This window comes from Stegodyphus dumicola, chromosome 4, assembly GCF_044657685.1.
Source record: "Stegodyphus dumicola isolate Sdum_Otavi_A_Nest chromosome 4, ASM4465768v1".
NCBI lineage: Eukaryota > Metazoa > Arthropoda > Arachnida > Araneae > Eresidae > Stegodyphus > Stegodyphus dumicola.
In genome coordinates, this window is record NC_140771.1 from 55,723,417 (window position 1) to 55,749,384 (window position 25,968).

The following is a 25,968-nucleotide window of genomic DNA, read 5'->3' on the forward strand; positions in this document are numbered from 1 at the left end:
CTTTCAAAGCAAACAAACTTACCCAGATCAAAATAAATAATTCATTATTATTCCTACTTCCTTTTGAACGACGATCCCCGAAATTTCCGGGTATCGAAGTTCAAAATCCCCGGAATTCTGGGGTTTCCCCAGAGCATAAACACCCCTGAATAAAGAACAATTATGATCTAAAGGGTACCAAAACTTACAAAAAAAAAGTTTAATATTTATTTGTTTATTTTATTAAACATTTCTTATTTGTTTAAGTTGCTTCGTTTTATGTGATAATACTTTCTCTTTAATTCTATTAACAGACATAATTTCTTCTTCAGTTACAAAGTTCGGCTGTTCAAGTCCTATAATTGCTGTGTCGAGAATACCGACTAATTTGTCAATCGAAATTTTTCCGTTTTCAATAACCTCTGTGTCACTTTCTTCACTATGGGAAGCAAATCATAATGACGAGGAATTTGATTTAAATCATATCAAAGACGGAGTACATCGAGATGAAATACTACATTTAGTAAGGAATTATAAGCGAAATAAAATAAAAACATCTGCCCTGAAGATAAGGATAGTGCTGACAGATCCAATTCATTGCGTGCCGTGGCACGTGGGGGGAAGGTTGTATATGCAGCAATATATCAGTGGGAACTAATAATTTATAAGTACCACACTCAACCAAATTTCACACTGAAAAAAGACTACAACTATTAAGCTATCAAAATGTGGATTTCTTGCCTTAGCTTAAAAAAAAAATGTACACTAGTCATTCAAAATTCTAATGATAAATCATTTCACAAATTTCATATATAATACGTGAAATTAAATTTAAATATTTAAACTATTTTAGTGCATGAAAAACTATTCAAATTGTAACACTGAATTGTATCATTGAATAAAATCTGCATGCATGTTCAAAAATTAAATATTTTCAGAATATTCTAGTCAACGAAATTGTTTTTGAAATTAATTTTAGATTTACGGCGTTAAGAAGACGACAATATTTCATTGTTAACATATTATATTATATTATAATGTATTATATTATAACATATTATATTTTAATTATTAAGGATATTATAATGTTAAATATGATGTAATTCATATATCTAAAAGGAAATTATGCAGATTCAAGACCTTTTTTAATTTAGTCCTTCAAATGCACTGTCCATTCTCTTACTGAAATTCTGCTTACTTGAATTCATCAAATAGAGTGAAAAGCAATTAACTGAATAGCACACCCGTGAAAACATATTTGGATCACACTCATGAATCTCTTTAATTTTTCAAGAAACGGCATTGATGTTAAACATTGAGCATTTGCAACATACAATTTATCAAATAATTCTTAAAGATTATTATTAGTTATAATGAAGTTCCTTAAATAAATCACATTTTTTAATTTAAAAAATTAGAGTAGAATCTTCAATTTACCGCAGTCAACCGCAAAACCTTCTGACGTTTGAATGTATTATCATAGCCAGACTTCCTTATAAAATTTATAGCAGACAGGAAAACCATCTTTCCAACCTCTGAATTAGAAGATTTTCAATTACGTTAAAAAAATCACTAAACGTAAACATTGCTCGTTAAGGTTACAGTGTTACAGATCAAAACTAAGTATCCGTATTTGTTTACAAACATTTCTTCTTATCTATAATTATTTCACGTTAAATTTTATTTTAAAAGTAAGGACAAAATTTAATTCCTCTTTTCCTCCTTAAAAATTTTCAGCCATAATAACTAACAACTCTACGTCAAGAATAAAATCAATGAAATTATTCCATTCGTATTAATGTATTACGTAATAAAAAGTAAAATCACATTCTGAAAAATAAAATTGCATTCGTCATATAAACTTTCCACGTTGGAAAAATAAATTGGACAGTACTCTTATTAAGTATCAGGAATAATCACATAATTTGGTACTTCCATTTATATATTTTAGTAAGTATTAATGGTCACATGAACGTGACGCGCCATTAAATACTGTAAGTTTACGCCAATTTACGCAATACTTTGTATCTGCTGTTAATATTATATTGGTGTAGTCACGAGAATTGATTGTTTGAAAAATTACATTCTTATGTGTAAATTCAGGGACGATTGATAATTTTTGGTTTCTAAATTAAATGTAAAGTTAAGTAACATACGAACTCATTTTTGTCTCATTTTAGCGTAGGTCATCTGGTCTGGATTTTTGACTGAGGAAGCTGTACTGAGAAGCTTTGTCTAGCATTGTATTCGATATAACTTTGATTTGCCAGATTACCTCTAACACTTTTTCATCTTTGAAAAGTAAACATGAAATTTTTGTACAAAGAAGAGCATCCTTTTGAGAAAAGAAGAGCTGAAGGCGAAAAGATAAGGAGGAAGTACCCAGACAGAGTTCCCGTAAGTTTGTTAATGACAGTTTTTTAAATTTTTTAGCAGTTAATTTTCTTAAATTTGGTATTGGGAAAACATGCGACGTATGTAAGTGCACTCCATTATATTATATTTCTTTCGTGTAAACGACATAAATGTTAAATATCTTAGCCATCTAGAAATGAAATTAATAACTTTCAATGATAATTATATTAATTCTACAAATATTAACGGATGGACTATACTTCAAAATGTATTTCATTTTGCAAATATTAGTTCGGAATGTTTGAATTAATTTACATTTCACTTTTGTTAATATTCAATGTGTATTCTAAAACTCTTATGTGCTTTATAGGCGTTTGTGAAACATCATTTATGGACATAATTTAAATCATTAGGTTTCGTATTATCGATAAATACTGTACCGTAAATTACTCTAAGAAGGTAAGTGTCAGCGTAGAACTTTTAATTATTGGTAAAATTCATTTTTGTAACAAAATTAGCAAAACACATCGTTTCATACCTTAGCTTATTGTATGCGAAGTGCGACGAAGGTTAAGACCTACCTGAAAGAAAATTGCGTCAGTTGTTTCCTGAAATACATTGATTTTTTTTTTTTTTTTTTTTTGTGTGTGTGTGTGTGTGTGAAATCAGCGCGCAAACAAGCACTGAATTATTGTTATTAAAACGCAGAATTTTCAGGAATATCGTAATTTTTACCGTGGGTGCACGTGTACTTAATATATATATGTGTACAGTATTGACGTAAAATGTGTGATAATTTAAGAAACATTGTAAATTAAATTAAGACGCTCAGAACAGCTCTACCAGGAATTACCGATTTTATAAATAAATATTTTCGAAGTTTTAATGCGACTTTTTAAGTGTTTGTTATGTAATGTAGGTCTCATTTTACGTAAAGGTATTTTAAGCTATAGATGTAATTTGAACAATAATTATAACTGTGTTTTAGAAGAAATGCACCTCTTTATTGAAGATTAAATAACAGTTGAATGCTTAAGCTGTTAAACTGATTTTATAACCACATCATTTGTATGATCTTTATTTCTTTTAAAATAAACAGCAAGTCTACCTAAACTGCATGGCTAAGTACATTTAGCAAAATGAATATATCTGTAATTTTTCTGTGTGAAAGAACTGTTTCATGGAAGGTAAATTTCTTCATATTAAAATACTTCAGTATTAAAAAAATGGGAATAATCCACAATACAGTTTTGAATAAAAAAACATTAAATGCAGGAGAAATGTTATGGTGAAAGTAAAGTTTTATATATCTATATATATATATATGTAAAGAAAGTGGTGAAAAACATGACATTTTTGTAATTTTAATGGACATGTTTCTCATGCGTAAAGAAATGTAATAAAGTTACGGGTGAAGTGCAGAATCGCCCACTTATTTGGTGCGTTATGTTTGGCACTTTGGTAAAAATATATTTATGGGTACCCCTTGGCGAGTTTTGGTGGTACATGGATACCAAGATTGTGCAATTCTTTGGCTTGTGTAGTGCCGATCACCACTACACAAAGCCAAAATAACATTAACAATATATATATAGAGAGAAAAATAAAAATTTTTACACTCTTTTGTTGTGTTTTAAGATGTCCTTTCTTTCATTTTGGCATTTACTGAATATCTTGGTTCTGAAATTTCAGCAAGATAATAAATGTTATTAAGTCGCAGTTTCCTAATTACATTTGAGAAAAAGCAAGAAAAAAAGCTACGGTAGTGATATTATTAAAATTAATTTTATTTGTAAAATCCCCTTTTTTTAAAATCATGTTTCAAAATATTCGAAGATATGTTAATTTTCTATGGGAAAAATTTCTTTTGTACCTTTTTTCCTTATTCTCATAAAAAAATGAATAAGGCTACAGCATACCTGCCATATCGTACACAATCATTAAATTAACAGCTTCTTATAAGCAGTCGTCTGTAACAAGCGTTATTATTTTGAGATGTTTCAGAATACTGACTGAGCAAATTGTGTACTATAAAGTTTCTTCACCTGGGGATTACCCATTCCAGAGATCTGTCATGTCTTGATTATTTTTCAGCTGCTTCATTTTTCTGAAATAAATTGCTTGAAATTATATCATTACTTGTCTTATGACTTCTTTTAATTTGGAACAAGTTACAGATTTTTCCCAATTTATGAAAAAAAAAAGAGTATTCCTGTGAAATTTTTTTCACAAGCTGAAATAATGTGTGGTAGTGAATTATGAATGAAGTACCATGAATGAAATACCTTACCATGAATTTATAAGGGAAAAGGATTTGAATATTCCCATGGCTTCTGGAAACCAATTGAATCATATTGAAATATCTCTAAAACGCAGATTGGCAATAAAAAAAAATATGATCAATTTATATGCTTTATAATGAATGTAACTTTCAAAATTGAAAAGAGCATACTTTGAAAATTGGGATGAATGATCCTGCATTGAGATTTCCGAGATTCTATAACAAAAAATATAGGATCTGCCAAATTGGAGAGAGAGGATAATCTGTTATCAGCTTTTATATGCATTATACAGTCAAAAGTCGTTAATCCAGACTCGTCGGGACTTCGGCGATTCCGGATTATAGATCATCAGTTTAAATCTCGTAAGATGGCATGCAGAAATTCTAAAATTAAAAATATGAAACCGTAATTTATGAAATAAAGAACAATTATGATCTAAAGGGTATCAAAATTTACAAAAAAAAAAGCTTAATATTTATTTGTTTATTTTATTAAACATTTCTTTCAATGTAAGTTGTTTAAGTTGCTTCGTTTTATGTGATAATACTTTCTCTTTAATTCTATAAACAGACATAATTTCTTGTTCAGTTACAAAGTTCTGCTGTTCAAGTCCCATAATTGCTGTGCCGAGAATACCGACTAACTTGTCAATCGAAATTTTTTCGTTTTCACTAAACTCTGTCACCTTCTTCATGTCTTTATGCATTTTTTGCAGCAATTCCACTTTTTATTTGATGGACATCAAAACATACTTTCGTTTTGTAGATCCTTTGGGAGCTCCAGCATCGGAAATTCTATTTGACATAATCGAAAGTTCAAGTTTACTTTTATAAAATTGCTGTAAAAGTCTGAAAAAAATAATAAGCCAAATCCAATTCAAAGATTAAGGAACAACGCAATCATCAACATTAATTGAAATAGCTTATACCGTTGGTTATACATAAAACGCGCACGTGAAAACGTATTCTGCGCTTCCGCACACACATATGCACAGTCGTAAAGGTCTTACGCGCACACGTAAACGCCTATGCGCATGTGTCAACGCGGCGCATGCGCAGAAAGTTTTTAGCTTTGAGGTCCGAATTAACGACTTTTGACTGTATAACAGCATTTCCAGTTTTGATGCTTGCCTGTCCTAGTGCCAGAAATTGACCTTTTTTTTGTGCGTTTTTACTGATTGGAAAGGCTTGTAATAAGATCTGATAAATTTGTCTGCTAAGACTAGCATCCCTTCGTTTTTTCACAGTTGCCTTAAATTCACGTATTACAATTAATAGCTGGACTTTTGTGTAGTCATTACATAAAATAAATAATGAACCATATTCTTACTTTTCACCATTCTTTACAATGAAAATTATTTAGATTTTGGTCGTTAACCAAAAGAGATGCTAAGGATTATAAAAGTGAATGTTTGTAAAGCAGGGAATTAATTATTTACACATGATCTGCCTTTCAATTTTTTTAATTTTTTCAATTTTTTAAACATGGCTATCAACACAGTCTTTCATCGCTTAACTGCTGCAACATTTGTATTGTTCATAACTATGAACTTGTAAAGCAGATACTTATGTGATGAAATTTTGTATTATTTCAGTTAAGGGATTTTAAAATTGATTAATTTTTAATGGAAAAATACTTGTGGAAATTATATTAAATTTTCGGTACTGTTCTGTTGTCTGAATACAGAAATGTTTGTATGTATATGTGTATATACACGCATATATTCATACGCACATATATACACATACATCCATACATATATTTCTGAATCCAGTTCGTAACAGAACAGTACCAACTTGGATTTCCACCTTTACCAAAATCGCACTGAATCTTTCAAGGAGGTAACTTATTGGACTTGATTCATTCATTGCCATTCTGTAAATAAAGATGATCAAGAAGATAAATGATCACCATACTCCATGATGAAAGAAAATTTAAAACTCTCTATTTAATCAAAAGCAATGTCTGGATAGTCTTCAACTTTTACTCCAAATCTGAAATGTTGCTTGGGTTTGGTAAGAAAGAACTTTTAAGGTTACTATTAAGGGTTAAGGTGAACTATTTAAAATTACTGAGGAAGGAATTTGAATGTTATGCATTTAGTAATTTTCATAAATCTAGTTCCACTGAGGCAGAAGGAACATTCTACCTCTAGCTTATTACAAAAACTGAGAACAAGTGAAAAAACATTGTTTTGAGTTTTTATAAATATTATTACTAAAATGTAAGTATTTAAATTCTGCATGAAAAAGCTTTTATAAAAATATCTCATTTTACATTGTTTTTAATATTTAATCCATTAATATACAGTGTATGGACAAAAATATGGAAACACCTTGTGAAATGCATGTTTGAAAAGAAAGATTGATTTTAATGAAATATGTAGGTGGCGCTGGCGTTTTTGACTACTGACGCCACCCATACAACTTCGTAAATGTGCTAAACAGTTCAGTTGTTGTCGGAGTACTGTTATGTGAGGTTGTCCTTGCATTATGTCAGAGTTAACAGACTTCGAACGTGGGCAAATTGTTGGAGCACGTATGGTAGGTGCTTCCGTAAGCAAGGTAGCCGAGGTGTTTAGTGTTTCAAGAGGTACTGTATCGAAGATTTGTTCCGCATATTTGAAAAGCGGAAAAACATCATCTGCTAAATCACAGCGTGGATGAAAGTGTGTCCTGAGTGATCGTGACAGACGATCATTAAGGGCAATTGTGACGAAAAATAAGAAGACCACAGCTGCAAAAGTTACTGCTGAAATGAATATTGTGTAACCGAACCCTGTGAGTACCAAAACAATTAGAAGGGATCTTCATAAACAGGGAATTGCTGGCCGTGCTGCAATTGAGAAGCCACTCATCAGTGATGGTAATGCCCGTAACAGGAAAAGGTGGAAAGTCATAAAGCCTGGACTATAGAACAGTGGAAGCGAGTAATATGGTCTGACGAGTCTTCTTTCACATTGTTTCCCCACTTCTGGCCGAGTTTACGTCTGGAGAACGCCATCTCAAGCCTATAATACAGACTGCTCGTTGCCAAGAGTGAAACATGGCAGGGGTTCTGTTATGGTTTGGGCAGCCATATCATGGTTCTCTGCTAGCCGCATGATAACTGTGTCAGGGCACATGACTGCCTAGACTTATGTGAACATTTTGGCCGATCAAGTTCATCCCATGGTATAAACTTTGTTTCCCGATGGTGATGGTGTCTTCCAAGACGACAAAGCCCCTGTTCACACAGCTCGCATTGTCCAGGACTGGTTTTCTGAGCACGAGGATGAGTTGTCCCATCTCCCCTGGCCACCACAGTCACCAGACCTGAATATTATCGAACCTTTGTGGTCTACATTGGAACGGAAAGTGCGTTCTCGTTATCCACCGCCAACATCGTTATCTGAACTTGCCACCGTTTTGCAGGAAGAATGGTATAATATTCCCTTGGCAAACATACAAGAACTGTATTTCTCCATTCCAAGAAGAATGCAAGCTGTTTTGGAAGCCAACGGGTTTCCTACACCATATTAAGCAAAGAAACATGTTTTTTTAAAGGTGTTTCCATATTTTTGTCCAACCCCTGTATAGTCCTTTTTATTTGCTAAAAACTCTTCCATTACAGCATCTTCCTGTTAAGACAGATAAACTTAGTGTCCTTTGCCTTATTCTAATGAATTTAAATCTTTACTATAATAAATTTGTGTAAAGTCGGTATTTTTTAACTATAAAACTATAAATGGTTAATATTGCTAAATTTATAGTTTCTGGAAAGGAAAAACTATTTTTTTAGAAAACTTGAATTGTATGGCCATCACAGTTAGTGCATATTCTGAATTGCTCCGCATATTTGCAGAAGTTGGCCAACACTGATTGAAATTTAAAAGTAATATATATATATATATATAATGATCAGTTTAATTTTATTTGGATTATCAAGAATCTGGATAATTACTTATATTTAGTAAGTAAATAGATGTTTAGCAAAAATCCTTATTCATATGGCTGTTGCATATAGTCAAATTCATATACTCTGCATTACCATTTTCCACTGTTATACTGGACTCAGCCTGCGTGGATTGCAGGCTTTTTGCCAGTTGTTACCCAATATGGGTTCCTGGAAGTACATAAAATAAAGGTGTTGCAGAGACAAGATGTGATAATAAGAGAAGATGTGGCACATTGTGTGCACAGTGTTACATTGTGGGGTGGTGTAAAATACAAATCAGATACAAATATTCATTAATAGCTGCAATGATGACAATCAAAAATAAAACAGTCCTTCAGATAGAAGTTCCAAAGTTGAATCTTGGTTAAATATAAGTATATACAAAATTTGCAATATAAGCGTAGAAAACTAAGTTAAAATATGGAGCCATGTCATGTGATGGTTAAGGGTTCACGTCATTGGCTGGGGCAGTAAACTTGTGAAAAAACATGTTTTTTAAAAAATATCTGCCATCTGAAAAGAAGTATTTTGTAGATATGCATGTGTATCCAAGATTAATATATAAGAGTTGGAAGAAATGCATGTTTATTTGATCAAACCAGAAATAAGAAAGCATATTATAGAAAATAAATTCTTGGTAGTTGTTGTATTTTTCACATGGATGAATATGTAATAAGTTAACACAGTTGGTTTTTAAAAGGTATTGAAAATGTGGTGTTGCAAGTTTCATGCATTTGTATTATGTTGAATCTCGTTAATCTGTCATTCATAGAAAGAGCTCCCCTCTTCCTAAAAAAAAAAAAAAAAAAAAAAAATCCACAGAGAAAAATGTTTTGCTTAATCTCAAGCTGCTAAATGCATATAAATTTTTAGGGTAATTAATATGCTTATATTTTTTTTCTTTGCATTAAGCTGAAAATTCATGTTTTATTTCAATGTGTATAATTATTATATATAGGTTATAGTAGAAAAAGCTCCAAAGGCACATATTGGAGATCTTGATAAAAAGAAGTATCTGGTACCATCAGATCTAACAGTTGGTCAGTTTTACTTTCTTATCCGAAAGAGGATTCACCTGCGACCTGAAGATGCTTTGTTTTTCTTTGTGAATAACAGCATTCCTCCAACCAGTGCGACAATGGGTTCATTGTATCAGGTTAGTGTAGTTACATTTTTCAGTGGTATAATTGTTTCTGTATACTTTTTATCAATATGCTCGTGATAAAATGCTGTGTTAAAAAATGATTTTTGAACATGCATTTTTCTCATATTGCAGAATTAAATAGTATTGTTCATATTGTTAAAAATTATATTTGTCTGTTCAATTTAGGAGAAAAAATTAAATATGGTCAAAATAATAGTTTGAAATGAAAACACCAATAAAAACCCAAATAATTGATCAAAGTTGTAAAGTTCAAACCAGTTTGTTTGCGGACTTAATTTTTGATTATCATAAATTTAAATTTTGGGAATGATATTCTTACTTTTCACCATTTTTTACAGTGAAAATCATTATTAGATTTTGATCATCAACCAAGAGATGCTAAGGAGCTAATTTAGCACCAATTTTGGATGACAGTGCCCTTTAGAATTCCACAGCCCACTAGTGGCATTTTTCTCATATTGCAGAATTAAATAGTAAATATTATTCATATTGTTAAAAATTATATTTGCATGTTCAGTTTAAGAGAAAAAATTAAATATGGTCAAATAATAGTTTGAAATGAAAACACTAATAAAAACCCAAATATCGAGTTGTTCAAACCAGTTTGCTGGACTTATCATTAAATTTTGATCATTAACCAAAAGAGATTCTAAGGAGCTAATTTAGCTCCAATTATGGATGACAGTGTTTTTTAGAATTTCACAGCCCACTAGTGGCCAAGTGATAAAGCCTCAGAATACTGGTAATTTTGTCCAGTGTTCAAATCCCGTGAATGGGCTGCCTGCATGGCCATTTTCATGGTTATCCCATGTGTAGCATATATACAAGCCAATTTCCCTTAGAAAGTCCACCACAAAGGCATTCCTTCTCTTAGGCAGATAGCCCTTGAGACATATATATATACTATTATAATTCCACAGTGATGATTGGTGATGTTGCGAAATTTCCACTAGTGGTTGACAAGTACCAAATGTATGAACTCTTGTAACAAAAATAATATATGCACACACAGCTGATGTAGGAATTGACAAAAAATTAAATAATTGCCTTAGCAATAAGTAAGAGTAATATATAGTTTGATTATATTTAGATTTATTAGGAATGCTTTCTGGGGAAGAGTTGGAACAAGAATTAAAATTCAAAATAGGTGTAAGACATTGGGCATTTACTACTGGTATTTTGTTTACCTTATGTGTATTTGGTGTGCTTTTTGATCCATTAATAAATTAAAGGTAAACTTTTATATAAGTGTGTTTTTTCTCTTATTAAAATGGGACTAGAAGAGAAACATGCTAATGTGACAATTAAAATTGTAAAAACAACCTTGTAAAGGTTGTTTGAAAATTGAAACTACCTTTACAAGTTTTAAATTGAACAACCTTTACAAGGTTGTTTTTACGATTTTGATTATTAAAATGTCTCGTAAAGCAAAAGATATTCCAATTGTAAAAAATTGTTAATATGTATACTCAATAAGAACTATAAGGTTGTTTTTACGATTTTGATTATTAAAATGTCTCGTAAAGCAAAAGATATTCCAATTGTAAAAAATTGTTAATATGTATACTCGATAAGAACTATTAAAATTTTATATTATGCTATATTCAAAGAATAATCATAATATTAAAAAACAGTTATATAATTTTAGGAAATTTGGTTAATATAGAAAAATATAAAGACGTCATATAACGTTAAAATTGCATAGCATATGGATGTAAATTATTTGGAAGTACTGTGAAGCATAAAGATGTAGGTTGTTCTGAAATAGAAAAACTTAAACTGGTTCTGAAATATTGACTTGAAATTTCTTAGGTACTAAATATATCTTATTCGAGCTGAAATATGAATGGTAATGGTAAAGACAAAGCTGGCATAGATACTAATGACAATGACTATTAAGCTAAAGGTTATATGAATGATGATGATAATGATGAGATGCAGGGTACTCTTCTGTTATCAGGACCAGATTCAGAAATGTATGTATATATGCATGTATACATGTGCATATCTATGTATGTATATACGCACATACAAATACATTTCTGAATGCAGTGCTGATAACAGAAGAGTACCTGGTGGAGAATGTCTTAATGAATGTGATGATGAGGTGGAGATTATATGAATGATAATGTCGATGAGGTGGAGATATGAATGGTAATGATGATAAAATGGAGTTTAAGGAATGATAATGATGGTGAAATGGAAATTATATGAATGAGAATGACTATAAAAAATTGTATCAATACTGATCATGTTGAAGAGAGTATAAATGCTCATGATGGCAAAGTGAAGAACTATGATTAAGAAGTTGGTGAAGTTTCCTATTTTTCTTGCATGAAGCAGTTATCTAGTTTATAGAAAAAGCCAAATCTTATAAAAAAATATATGAATACTGATCATGTTGAAGAGAGTATGGACGCTATATATATATAGAGAGAGAGAGAGAGAGAGACTGATGTTTTGCATCTAGTTTTAAATTTTATAAATGAAATATATATATTGTGTGCCGTATGTGTATTTTGGTCCATTAAAATGTTTTTCTAAATCAAAATGTCCTATAGATTCAACTTCTACAACCTGCATGGTCACTGCATGCATGTGTGTGCAAACTAAAAATATGTAAAGGAGACTTCTGATTTTAGTTGGAAATAGCCTCTTATTCTTAATTTAGGTATTTTCTCTTTCTGTCCTAAAAGTGAGAAATTTTTATACCAATCTAAATTTGTCATTTCAAATTAATCTGTATTGTACGATCTTGTATAATGCTGCAATTCAGTTACATTTTAGCCAGTCGGCGAATAAGATGCCAGCTGAAACCAAAACCTTTTGACATTGTCTCTGGATTTCTTCTGAATGCATAGCACCTTTCCTGCTAGCTTGCTTCCATCTAACACATAAATGCTCACTTTTTTCTATTATAAGTTATCTTATGCTAAGCTTCCAAAAATGTAGGATGCATATTACACCCATGAAAATTTAGGTATGCACTTTTTACTTCATCAGTGTAGTTTTTCGACATAATCCCTATTAAATTTTCTTTTAAGCTGTCCTTATAGAACTTTTTCAGTGTCTCTTTTATCTCGCTCTTTTTTTATGGCATGATTAAATTCTGAAATCGAACACTTCATAAAGGATTTTTTTCAAATGTGGGAACAGAATATTCCTTGCAGACATATTCCTCATTCTTTTCCCACAAAAAGAAAATGATTTCTCTTTGCATCTTCCATGATTGCAGAATGTTATTAAAAAAAAGTGTGTATCTATCAAACAGCTTAATCATACTAAACAATAATGCATGGGATAGCTACATAAGACTTTGCTTTGGCTGATAGAGCAATTGACCTCTAGTTCTAGGAATTAAACTAGAGTTCAATTGCTAGAACATTGGAAACACCCTCATATATACAATTAAGAGGTAAATAACACAGAATTAAAAATCCTTGTACGGTAGCAAACTACCTAACAGGAGGGGAAAGAAAATGTAAAACACTAAAATTGAAACTTGATTGGTACTTTCTGCTTGTTTGCATGCTCTTCAGGGGGAAAAATAATTATTATTTTATTTATTATTATTATTATTTTCTGAGTAGCATTCTGAAAAGAAGTTTCAGAAAAAAGATTTCTGAAATTAAAAAAAAATTATTTACTACTTAATTTTTTGGCAAGCTAATATACAAAAGGCAGCAGCCACTCTGAAAATGAATGGCACACTAAGAATTTCATAAAAGAGCAGTGAATCAATAAAATTAAAAAAGAAACTGACAAAAATACTTACCTTTTTCAAGAAATCTGTATGTACTTTTCCCCCTCCCATTTACCTTGAGAACACTTTTCAGGGGGTCCAGATTATCAAAAAAGAACCTAAAATTCTAATTTAATTTGCAGTAGTTCCTAAGCTTTCCATTTTAATTTGTATATTTTTGTTTCTACCCTAAAAATAATATCTGCTTATAATAAATTGTTCTGAAGTGCATCATTTCAAAATTAGTGCATGCCATATGATTTTTACATAATGCTGCTGTTATATAAGTTGATGCAGCTGTTATACAAGCCTTCAGCCAACTACAGTTTTAAAGAGTTATAAATTAGCTAACCAACATTCATCAAAATTAACTCACTGTGAAGTAAGTTTTTATCTTGAACACATAATATTACTCTGTGCATTTCTTGCTAGTTAGGTGCATTTTCATTGCTTTTGTTCATCATATATCGATGTCAAAAATGTAAAAAGCTCTAGATAGGTTGCTTATTTATTACATAAACTTATTTTTGAAATGTTTGTCAGCAAGAAATAAAAAATAATTAAATCTGACATAACATTAACACCTGTCTTCCACATTCCAGATTATTACATATATTTGCATATGTTTTATGAAATAGCCTGCCTGAAATATCTAATTTATTGACAAATGGAATTTTTCCTAGTCTCCAGAACGGCTGGGTGCAGAGCTTAGCGGAAGGTACCGTTGGATTCGGAATGTCCGTGGGAAGCCATTTTGACCATTGGCATCTTCGTGCGATTATAATTAGCCGAGATATTAAAAACTAATTTTCTCCCTACTTTCCCTACGTTTTTCACTTTCTTACTCGAGTTTTCCCTATTTTAGGGATTTGGCTACGTGCCAAATTCGTTTTTCTCGAATATCTCCGGAACGGCGCCGAGTTGGAATTCGAAACACATATCCCCAGATTCCCAAAAAATAAACGAATCCATCGATACCGGTCCCATCTTTGTACGACAATAATTGGCGGAGTTATTAATTAAAAACTGCGAAAACGTTATTTCATTTTTCGGAGTGGCAACTGTCTCTGAATTAGCTGAGATAAAATTGCTTTTTCAAAAGCGTGGGGGGGGGGCAATTGCTTCCCTTTCAGATTTGTGCTGGTGAAAGGTCAGGTGTCAATTTCTTTTTTTTCCAAATATCTATGGAACCGGGTAAAGTTGGAATTCGAGACAGGTATCGCCGGATTGCAAAAAATTCTCGGAATCCATTGATACCATTCTCATCTTCGTGCGCCTTTAATCAGCTGAGATATTAATTAAAAACTGAAAACGCTAATTTTCGCGCTCATCTTTTTGAGTGGCTACAGTTTCTTGAACCCCTAGAGATAAAAATCAAGGTTATATTCTGAAGTTTGAATAAAACACGCGATTGCATGTTACCTCACTGTGTATTGAAAATATTTCGTTAATGTCAGCATTTTAAACTAACATATTTTTAATTTCAGGTTTTTATAATTGCCACGATATGTTATTGCCACGTTAATTCTTTTATTACTATTGAGTAAAAGTTGTTATATTACATTAAATTTAAATGATGGCGTTCTTGAAGTTGTACAATTTTAATCAGCTGAGATATAAATTAAAAAATCTGAAAGCGCTATTTTTTTAAAATATGTAATTTTTTTGGAATAATAAATTTAAATCTTTTTGAATAATATATTTTTTATGGTTTTGGATACGTCTACTTAATTTACATATGCTTTTTGAATTTAAATGATAATCGTAAATTAGTTCGCAACAATAATAATTATTAATTTTTTTTTTTACGATTCAAATATCTTAATTAAATTTTAATTGAATATGAGCTTTTCCTTGCAGCAACGACGCAAAAGAATTATTTAAATTTAATTTAACTTAACTATATTCTTGTGAAACAACTTTGTTGAAACTTTGTGCGGATTCTGTAAATTTAAACATTTTTTTTTCGTTTTGGCTTTTAAATTGAACATGTGATCCTTGGAGACGGTATATGAGAACTTTTTTTATTATAAATAATTATGAAGTATTAATCGCATTAATGTATATATATTGATACAATTTTGTGTGTGATTATGTTGAAGTTTATAAAAAATAAAGGAATTTTAATAACGAATCTATTGTTTGAATAACAAACCCGAAAATTTTCGCGATTTCTCTTTCTACAACGGCCCATTAGCGGCACCATAAAGTCACTGAACTCTGGTAGTTCGGTCCAACTTTCGAATCCCAGCGAATGGGCTGGCTGCATGTGTGCTTTCGTGATTTTCCACATGTATATAGTATATTCAGTATCTTCTGGATACATACATGAATAAAGAGGGCGCAGCCCGCTAAAAACCGCTGAACACTGGTAGTTTGGTCCAACTTTCGAATCCCGTCGAGCAGGCAGGTTACACAGGTGTTTTTGTGATTTTACACATCTCTATCGTGTATGCAGTGTCTTCTAGATACATAAAGGTATAAAGCAGGCGCAGCTCGCGCAAGAAAGCAGAACACTGGTAGTTCGCTCCAACTTATGAATCCCGGCGAGCAGGCTGGGTTGTGTGGGTGTTTTTATGATTTTCAATATGTGTATCGTGGAAGCAGTGTCTTCTTAATACATATGTGCATTAAGCGGGCCCAGCCCGTGCAAAACCGATGAACACTGGTAGTTCGGTCCAACTTTTGAATCCCAGCGAGCAGGCGGGCTACGCATGTGTAATGTGTATGCAACGTCTTCTGTATGCATAAGTGAATAAAGCGGGCGTCAAAGTCCCTGAACACTGGTAGTTCGGTCCAACTTTCGAATCCCGGCGAACAGGCTGCTGCATGGGTGCTTTCGTCATTTTCCGCATGTATATAGTATATTCAGTATCTTTTGGATGCCTACATGAATAAAGAGGGCGCAGCCCGCTAAAAACCGCTGAACACTGGTAGTTCGGTCCAACTTTTGAATCCCAGCGAGCAGGCAGGTTGCACGTGTGTTTTTGTGATTTTACACATTAGTATCGTGTATGCAGTGTCTTCTAGATACATAAATGAATAAAGCGGGCGCAGCCCGCGCAAGAAAGCTGAACACTGGTAGTTCGCTTCAGCTTACGAGTCCCGGCCAGCAGTCTGTTGCGTGGGTGTTTTCATGATTTTTCGCATGTATGCAGTGTCTTCTGGATACATATGTGCATAAAGCGGGCGCTTTCCGCCCAAAATCGATGAACACTGGTAGTTCGGTCCAACTTTCGAATCCCGCGAGCAGGCAGGCTACACGGGTGTTTTTGTGATTTTACGCATGTGTATCGTGTATGCAATGTCTTCTGTATGCATAAGTGAATAAAGTGGGCGCAGCCCGCCCAAGAAAGCTAAACACTGGTAGTTCAGTCCAACTTACGAGTTCCGGTGAGCAGGCTGGCTGCATGAGTGGTAACCGCTGGACACTGTTAGTTCGTTCCAGCTTTCGAATCCCGAAAATTTGCGGGCTGGCTGCATAGGTGTTTTCGTGATTTTACGCATGTGTATCGTGTATGCAGTATATTCTGGATGCAAACTTTAATAAAGCAGGTGCAGACAGCGCGAAACTGCTGGACACTGGTAGTTCGTTTCAAATTTCCAATACCCGCTAAATTACATTAGAAACTCTTATACACACGAACAATAAATAGCGGGCTTCAGCCCGCTCAGCTGGCGGGCTTGCCCGCTAGTAGATTAATTAATATTTGTATATAAGTTTTGCATAGTACATGCTTAAAGTACTAACAATAAAATAACAGGAAAAAATATCTTGAGAAATTCAAAATGAAGAGGAAATACACTTACAGCACTGCATTAATTGATGTAGATTTAAACCATTAGTATACAGTATAAATCATCTTTCAGTCTATTTATTATAACCACAGTAGAAACAGTTCATAATTTTAGAAAAGTAATCTTTTACAAATGTAAGATTTCATACATTCAAAAAAGTGCAGCAGTAATATAGTGAGGTTAGTTGGATATAGGAAAGCATGTCAAGGCCTATTCTAATCTTAGGCATGCTTTTGTGGATAACTTTCTCAGGGAAACTGCCTAGAATTCATATTTCACGAGGGAAAATATAAAAAACAGCCATGCAAGCAACCTCTTTTCTCTGGGTTTGAACCCAAGATGAATTACCAGTATTCATTGGTCTTGCACTGGTGAGGTTATAATAAATTTGGCTGTGCCGTATAGAAGTATGTTTGAATATTTTTGACATTGCTTTGTTAAAAAACTTGTATTTTAAATGCAGTTGGAATTCTTGAAATATAATTTTAATCTTTACATTGATTTTTTTTCCCCCTTTCCAGGAGCACCATGAAGAAGATTCCTTTTTGTACATAGCATATAGTGATGAAAGTGTTTATGGATTTCAGTAATGCTAATAAACCACCGGTTCTTGTTTTGTGTATTTGTAAATGTCATCGGAAGCCTGCAAACAGTTCAGAGATGCAAGCAGAATGTTTAATTTTATTGCTTATTATTGTGAATTATTCCTTATGTTTGTGTTTAGTTCAAAATTATGTATTTTTATTTTATGGGAAATAAAGTGATGTTTTAAGTCATATGTTTAATTACATATGTAAATGTTATAATATTGCCTATATTTTATATATGCATTATGAATCGAGAGTTATTAATTTAACAGCACTCTTTCAAAGTGCTGTAAATTGGGATCTAAGAGAATTTAGTTTTCAAAATATTGTAAACAAAATTTCCTATATTTCAGTTTAAGCTGTTATGTATAGAAATAAAAATATGAAAACATGCCATAGAACACTGTTCGTCCAAACTAATTGTGGCAAGGTGATTTTGAGTAATATATGGAAATGTATTTGTGATAATTTGCAGGTAGAAATGAATGTATATTGTGTATTGTATCTTCATATATCTATTTTATTTGAAATGATGAGCGTTTGAGTTGCTTTTATTCATGACTTATTTATGAGCTGCGGTTTGATGAAAAGTTAATATCAGGGTTCCTATGGTCCTTTAGAGTCCTTAGATTTTTTGGAATCAATATTTGGTCCTTAAAAGTCCTTAATTTTGGCCAAAATCAACAGAAGATCCTTAATTTTAATCATCTGAAATTTCTGTCTGTTTTTACGACTGCCATTTTCAGTGTGAATTAGCATTTTGGAGGAATATTTTTGGCGATTCACTGCCGTATGTAGGGTTATCTTTTGAATGGGTTCATGAGTTATAATTTGTTTCTAATATAAATGATGGGATACTTGAGTTTCTAAGCAAGAAGTGAAACATAAGCATTTCGAAAGTCAATTTTTCTAATAAAGAGCTCTTAAACAACTTTCGCTTTTGGGGATGTGAATTCTTTTATTAAACGATTCTTAATTTGGCGCTTTTCAACATTTTAAGATTAGTTTATATAGAAACTTTTTAATTCTGAGATCTGAGAATTTTTCGACGATTTTTTTTAAAACGTCATAACATTGATACATTTCAGTAAAATAATGGTAATATATTGAAATTATATTTAAAAAATGATATTAAAGTAAAACATTTTTATTTTTCTCTGTCATATTATAAAGTTTCAGTTTGGCAACTTTCATGAGCAAAAAATATTTTGAATCTGAAAAATAAACAAGGTATAAGCACAATTTACGAAACAGCTCTTAGCAAAAAGCAAAATTAGCTATAATTAATTAAAAATGTCTTGTTTTTAATTTTTTCATAGTAAGAGTTTTCCCATGGTAATTGTCTCAGAATGTGCATCAGTTTTCTCTATAAAATTAATTTTATACTTTTTCTCTCCCCCCCTTTCCCCCCCAAATATTTCTGGCTTTTTGCTGTTACAGAAATGGTAGGGATAATTTTTCTTTAGGATTTTAGACATTGCAGCTTGGAAAGTTTATGTTTAACTTCTGATACTAGAATCATAATATGTTTATCTTTAATATGTTTATTACTTCACCGTGAGCTGTAATTGATTTTGTTAGCAACAGAACATGCCTTTATGTTCTAAGTTCTTTTTAAAAAAGGTGCTTATTTAAACCTTTGTCTGATATTGTAGTTAATTTCAGACATAGCAATAATGTGCTTCACATCTGTTGGGGAGGGTTTGGACTATTTAACAGATTAAGTAAACCCTCATGGGTACATTTTGGAGAGGTTGACAAGTTAGGAGATAAACTAACTTGTCAACTTCTCCACAATGCAGAAACTAGCGAGAGCATTGGTTTGCATATTGAAACAAATGTCTAATTGTTAGAAAAGATGCTCATAGAGAAGTAAATGGATATAAACTAGCCAAAATGTCTGGGAAGGCTTCAAATTAAAATGACGAATAAATATTTTGTTGAGTGTTGATATTACAAAACATAAATGTTTGTAGCTTTCAATATGTAATTATCATAATATCGTTTAAGAATCTGTGTCATAAATTACATGTATTTTAAACACTGAAATTTTATTAGATTTTGATTTTAACCTTTCAGCGCGTGCTATGCACAAAGTTTACGACAAATTAAGTTTTTAATGCACACTTTTCGCATATCCTAGCTGACACGTCTGAATGTCATTTCTATACCTTCTTTCAATCCTTCTCCACATCATGGAATGTGCCAACAGGTATTGATAGGCCCTTTATTTTTTTTTTATTTTTTTATTTATTTATTTATTTATTTATTTTTGTTTTTGTTTTTGTTTTTTCACTGGGCTTTTGTGCTATGTGGCAGCTTTGTAAAAGTTAAGACACTCGTGTGGTTGTGGGTGAAAATTCAGAAAGTATTTTTTTCTCAAATGTTTTGTAGTTTTGTGTTATTAGTTGACGTGTATTATTTTAATTTGTATAAATTTGACACTAATTTTTACATCGGTTTTCATGACAAAAAAATATGTGTAACCAACTGATTTTGTTCACATTCGTCAAGAATTATCTGATTAAAAAAAAAGAAGACAAGGAATCCTTTAGATGCGAGAATAATAGCGATCTGAGTGAGGAAAATATAGAGGTAAGTAATATCAGCAGTAAATCTGAAGAATATATATCAGATGAAGATAGTAATAATGATATAGGAAAATGGAAAGATGATATATTCTATGCTAGTAAGGATAAATCTTCTAAGGGACAAAATCAGAAGTACGCAAACTGCTCATAGATGAATAAGATGAATATTGTGAGCGTTACTTGCCCTAAAACACCATACTAAGGATATAAAGGATAAAATAGGAACATTTTTGAAAATAGTTGATATAAATATGCTTGATGAAATTTTGGAATGTACAAATAAATATATAAATTTACTAAAAGGCAAAATACCCAAGAGATAGACTGCACTGTTACCTGAGTGGAAATGATGGCCTACTTTGAATTGTTATATATCATAGGAATAAATAAAGGACACCATGCAAATGCAAAAGAATTGTTGGTTGATCTTTGGATTATGGTAACTTGGCGAAAATTTGGCGACCAACTCTGTTACAGCAACCCTCTATTTTTTTTTCGCCGCCACTTTGTCTTCACGAAGTAAAGACATGTTTCTTTTATTTTTATTTACTGAACACTTTTTCCAACAATCTACTAGCCAAATTACACTTATGCTAGAAATTTTATGTAACAAAACTGCTTAATCATGACAAATATTAACTGCAAAATTGGGAAAAAGTGCACAAACGCAAACTCCTTGCGCGTTTTTCAGAATAGCACATACACATAAACCGTTTACATGTCGACTTATTTTTACTTAAAAAAAAATCCCAGGATTGCACAAAAATGGCATTTCACACACTCTTAACTTTATCTATCTACACTGCTATTTTCTCATAAATTACAAAAATTTGCACGAAAATGCAAAAAAATTCTGTGAATCTTTAAACTCGGTAAAAAGCACATATATGAAATTACCTGGTCGCGAAAAAGTATATACCCTTTCCAAGGATGAACATTTCCATGTATAAAATAAATAAAATATCCAAAAACGTTTACCTCTAAATTATCTATTATATTATAAACGTCACCAACAAATTCATACTGCAAACATTACAAATGGTTACAAATATTTAAATTATTTCCATACACGTTTACTTCAACTGAAACGTATACCAAATTCCTACAAACAAAAAATTCACAAAATAACTTATCATTTAATTAAAATATCACTAAACCATGTACACGTCGACTTATTTTTACTTAAAAAAAACATCCCAGAATTGCACGAAAATGGCATTGCGCACACTCTTCACTATATCCATGTACACTGCTTTTTTCTCATAAATTAGAAAAATTTCACGAAAATGCATGAAAATACTCAACGTATTCTACTCAAACGTATTCCAAAATACTACAAACGTATAACTCACAAAATCACGATCATTAAATTAAAAAACACTACTTTAAATAAGGTCATACATTAAATTAATAAAATTAGATTACACTCCTAATTACTTTAAACTAAATCATTGCTAATAACAATTTTCCAAAAATATCATAATTTATTTACTCCTTACATTTAGAACAATGCATAAAAATAATATCCTCAAATGATTAAAAATACTAACTTATCTAATCTTCAGAATCTTCATTACGTGGCACGCACACTTCCACTATTTCACACACAATGAAGCTTAATACAAAATAATACAGTACTACAGTTTTCCAAATCCCCCCTTTTCCAATTAAAGAACTGTAATTCCTCCATTAATGTCACATGACATATCTCATGATCTCTCGTTTCCCTCACGCAAAATAATGCGTAATCGGAACTGAGAACTTCTCACATTATTTACCAAAGTCCTAGGTAAGTAACCTTTATCGCCTCCAAAATGTCGCCAAACTACCAGTTACCATATTCCGAAGATCAGCCGAACTGTTATCAAGTGATGGTACTAGTATTGAAATAACAAGAGCTGTGATGAGCTACAAGAGATTTTTATTTGTAACAATTTGTCTTCGATTCGATAATAAATTGACAGAACATATGAATATTAAAACTAGCTTGGATTTTAAAATATAGTTATTAAATAATAAATTTTTAAATTTCTGTAATAAAATGCATCACTGCTTTTCCACCAGTATAAGCGTTAAAAAATAATTTACTCTCATTTGAATGTGACATCATTTCTATTTTGCAATAATAAGGTTAATATTTTATTTTTTAACAAATTTACTATCAATATTTACTCATTTTTGTCACTTTTCATGCCAAAAACTAAAATAACAGATGTCGTAAAAAATACGACGTGCTCATGCTCATGTAAAATTGCCAAGTGCGCACGCTGGAATGTTAATGGGGCTGTTAGCTGTAAATATTGTTAAAAAATAAAATTTAATAGTGGTCATGTAAATCCATAATGACTAAGGTTATTAAAACTACCTAATTTTATTACTTGTAACTAACTGCTTACCCTTAAAAATTATCTCTACATATTGAAGCGAGTTATTGCCTTTCATTAATACTCACAAGATAAAATGTAAAAATCCAAGTAAAAGTTATTCTTTGCATCTACTGAGACTTAAAATAATACAAAACAATTTAATAATACAAAACAAAAATAATGCAAAACAACATCACCTCTGGTGCTTAAATGGCTTATTGGAACCTTAAAGTAATATTAACTGGGTTACAACCCCTGGAACTGTACACGAATAACTGCATCAAACACAGCCTGACTAACTTTCAACACTTGCGATCAGGTCTTTCAGGTTTGTTTTAATCAGTAGGTATCTCTGTAGACAAGCAGCAGCAGTGACAACATTTAGTCTTTTGGTTATGCATCATGCTGATTATGATCTTATTTCTCATTTTAACGTATGCCGTTTGACATAAAATCTACCTGCTATTTTACTAAACCTCTAGACTGACCAAGTATGTGACAAAATGAGACGAAAAAAAATCAACATACAGCTAACTGTTAGTAAAATGTAACTGTCACTTATCTTCTTTCAAATATGACCATCTATTATAAATTTAATGCTACTTGATAAATTGCATAAAGTTTATTTTATTCTCAAACTTATTAACAACTATGTTAATTAACCCTTTGTGGCATAGTGTATCCGGTCTGGACATACCTAAAAATTTCCTTCTGTACGCACAGAAAAATTGAATGAAAAAGGATTTATAGGTTACTCTGAACCTTCTTTATTTATAGTAGATGGCAGCTCAATGCAAACCAGTCCATATATTTTAGGCATGTTTAGTTTTTTAAGATCCTCATTTTTCAAAGAAATCTTCCAAATTTTTTTTAGGGTATAAAAGGAATTGTTTGAAAAGAAATTTCTATGTTATTTTTTTTTGGACTGTATGCTAATCTCCTTATTCTATATTAAATTAAAATTTTTACCTTGAAATCTTGACTAAAATCAAACGGTAAACCCTAGGTGTGCCCAAACCGGGCTCACCGATAATTTAGGACAATTGACAGTCTGTATTCTTTGTTTCTCTGCATCTCATCGGTCAATTCATTGACAACAATGCTCGTTTCAGCATTCTTTTTTGAGCTCTATTCAATCAAGTGGGCACACAGAATTAAAACAATAAGTGCTCTTCACAAAATTTTACTTGTCTACTCCTCTAGGCCTAATTAGACTAACTCTTTTTTTTTAAATTCAAAGCTCCGACTTTAAAAGGTATCGTGCTGGAAAGGGTTAATTCATATTTAGTAATAATACATACTACTTAGGGATCTATCTATTTTATTTTTTTAGGATGGTATTACAAAAGTGAAATTCAGGCATAGATGATATTTTCAATTGAATTTATTCAGTTCCCATTTGCTCTTAGGTCCTTAATATTTTTCATTAATGGTCCTTAATTTCCGTGTGCAAAAATGTGTATGAACCCTGAATATGACTATCATCTAAATAGCACAGTTCTTCACATTTGTGCATAGTGTTCTGTTAGCACTTGTTTTCAATTTGAACTATGTATTTTTCTCTAAAAAAGTTAATTCCGTTGTGGTACTTTTCTGTTTTGCCGGCGCAAGCGATCAAGTCGCCAATAATGGTACAACTAATGCCAAACAGAATATCCTCGCTGGTAACCCTTCACGCCCCATTTTCAAAACAAGTCGCAGCCATTTCTTATCAGATTACTGTTTCTTTCGATACTTTCATACAATTACATAGAAATTTTACCAGACAGTTCAATTTTATGCCCTAAGGCCATTCGCCTTAATTAAGTCAATTAGGATGCAATCACACCGCTCACCCAAAGGCGAAAATATAGAAAAGGCAAAATCAAGGGTTAAATTCATCAATCCTAATGAGAATGCACTAACGAAGTAAAGCACTACGGTTTTACACAATTTCTAAGTAAGCTTTTCGTATGAATTGAAATAATTCTTGCATTTAAACTTGTATTCCAAATTAAGATTCAACTTGAAATTAATGTAGATAATTACTGAGAGAATTACATTTTTGCAGCGTAGTTTACGTGAGATGAGATCACTTGGGGTCACTTGATATGAACTGGCGAATCAGAATGTTGAGCCATGAAAGCATAGTAAATTCTTAAATTAATGTCTTTTTACAAATTTATTGTCTTTATTTATTGACTTTTTACAAAATTTTAAACGATATTAAAATGTTTATGCCTTCAAAATAATAATAAAAAAAAAAATCTGAGAACTAAAATTTTTTATGTGTATACTGTATGTTGTCGCCAATAAAGTCTGCTTGGCGAAATTTGCGCTGGAGAAACGGAAAAGTACCCTCAAAATCGTAAAAACAACCTTGTATTTAGCGTAAGTATATTGAAACACTCAATCGTAAAAGTACCCTGTTATTTTTTAGGACAAAGTCCTCTGAAGACATCAGCATTTGAGTAAACTATTATTTGAGTAAACATTGTCTTCTAAGTTCCAAAAGCCAGCGCTTTATGGCTTTTGGACCAAAATGCTGTAGATTCTGAAGGAAACGGTTTCATTTTTAAAACCTACTTTTTTTAAAGCATAAAACTGCAAAAAGTATTTAATATTGTCTAACTTTTATCTCCTGTTATTTTCATTGAACAGGTATTCTGTTTGCATTTAAATAAAAACAGTTTGCATAACTGAAAGTTTTTAAGGGATGGTTAAGGATAAGTTAAAATGTATTCAGAAGTTCATTAATATTTTAATGTTTTGTGTATATCTGTGCAGAGATCGGTGATTCAGTTTCTTCTTTCAATTAGTTTAATGATTTTAAGATTTGATGTGATTATGGTTAAAATGTATTCAGACGTTCATTGATATTTTAATATTTTGTTTATACCTGTGGAGAGATCAGTGATTTAGTTTTTTCTTTCAGTTAGTTTAAAGATTTTAGTTCTGACTGCAAAGCTATATATTATGATATAGGACAGTGGTCGGCAAACTCATAAGTCCTTTTGAGAGCCACATTTTTCAAACTTAAATTATGCAGATAGGTATATTGTTATTCACTTAATTAGGGTACTCTTATGCTGGATTTTACTAAGAATGTTCTTAATCTGATCAATGTACGTTCGCCGAGGTCGACCCTCTTCCAGCTCTCCCAGCCACATTTACCTTGTATACTCGTT

General features: G+C 31.7%; 2 protein-coding genes across 3 annotated transcripts in view; one reads left to right on the top strand and one right to left on the bottom strand.

The window, feature by feature from the left end:
- The window catches only part of mRpL20 (mitochondrial ribosomal protein L20), a 44,080-nt gene extending 42,463 nt beyond the window's left edge, over positions 1-1,617 (bottom strand). The window contains exon 1 of the mRNA XM_035365077.2: positions 1,417-1,617. Coding sequence (XP_035220968.1) covers positions 1,417-1,503 — 87 coding nt within the window. The 5' untranslated portion in view covers positions 1,504-1,617. The remainder of the gene's footprint in view (positions 1-1,416) is intronic.
- A 341-nt stretch (positions 1,618-1,958) lies between these two features.
- On the top strand, positions 1,959-18,033 carry Atg8a (GABA type A receptor-associated protein autophagy-related 8a). 2 transcript variants are annotated; one of them, XM_035365078.2, is made up of 4 exons: positions 1,959-1,973; positions 2,160-2,376; positions 9,511-9,708; positions 17,779-18,033. In XM_035365078.2, exons 2-4 carry the CDS (start codon positions 2,287-2,289, stop codon positions 17,845-17,847), a joined length of 357 nt encoding a protein of 118 aa, XP_035220969.1. In that variant the 5' UTR covers positions 1,959-1,973; positions 2,160-2,286; the 3' UTR covers positions 17,848-18,033. The 2 variants fall into 2 exon arrangements, with proteins under 2 accessions (XP_035220969.1, XP_085671039.1); XM_085814913.1 differs by lacking the exon at positions 1,959-1,973 and having other exon boundaries at positions 1,998-2,376.
- Positions 18,034-25,968: the final 7,935 nt, after the last annotated feature.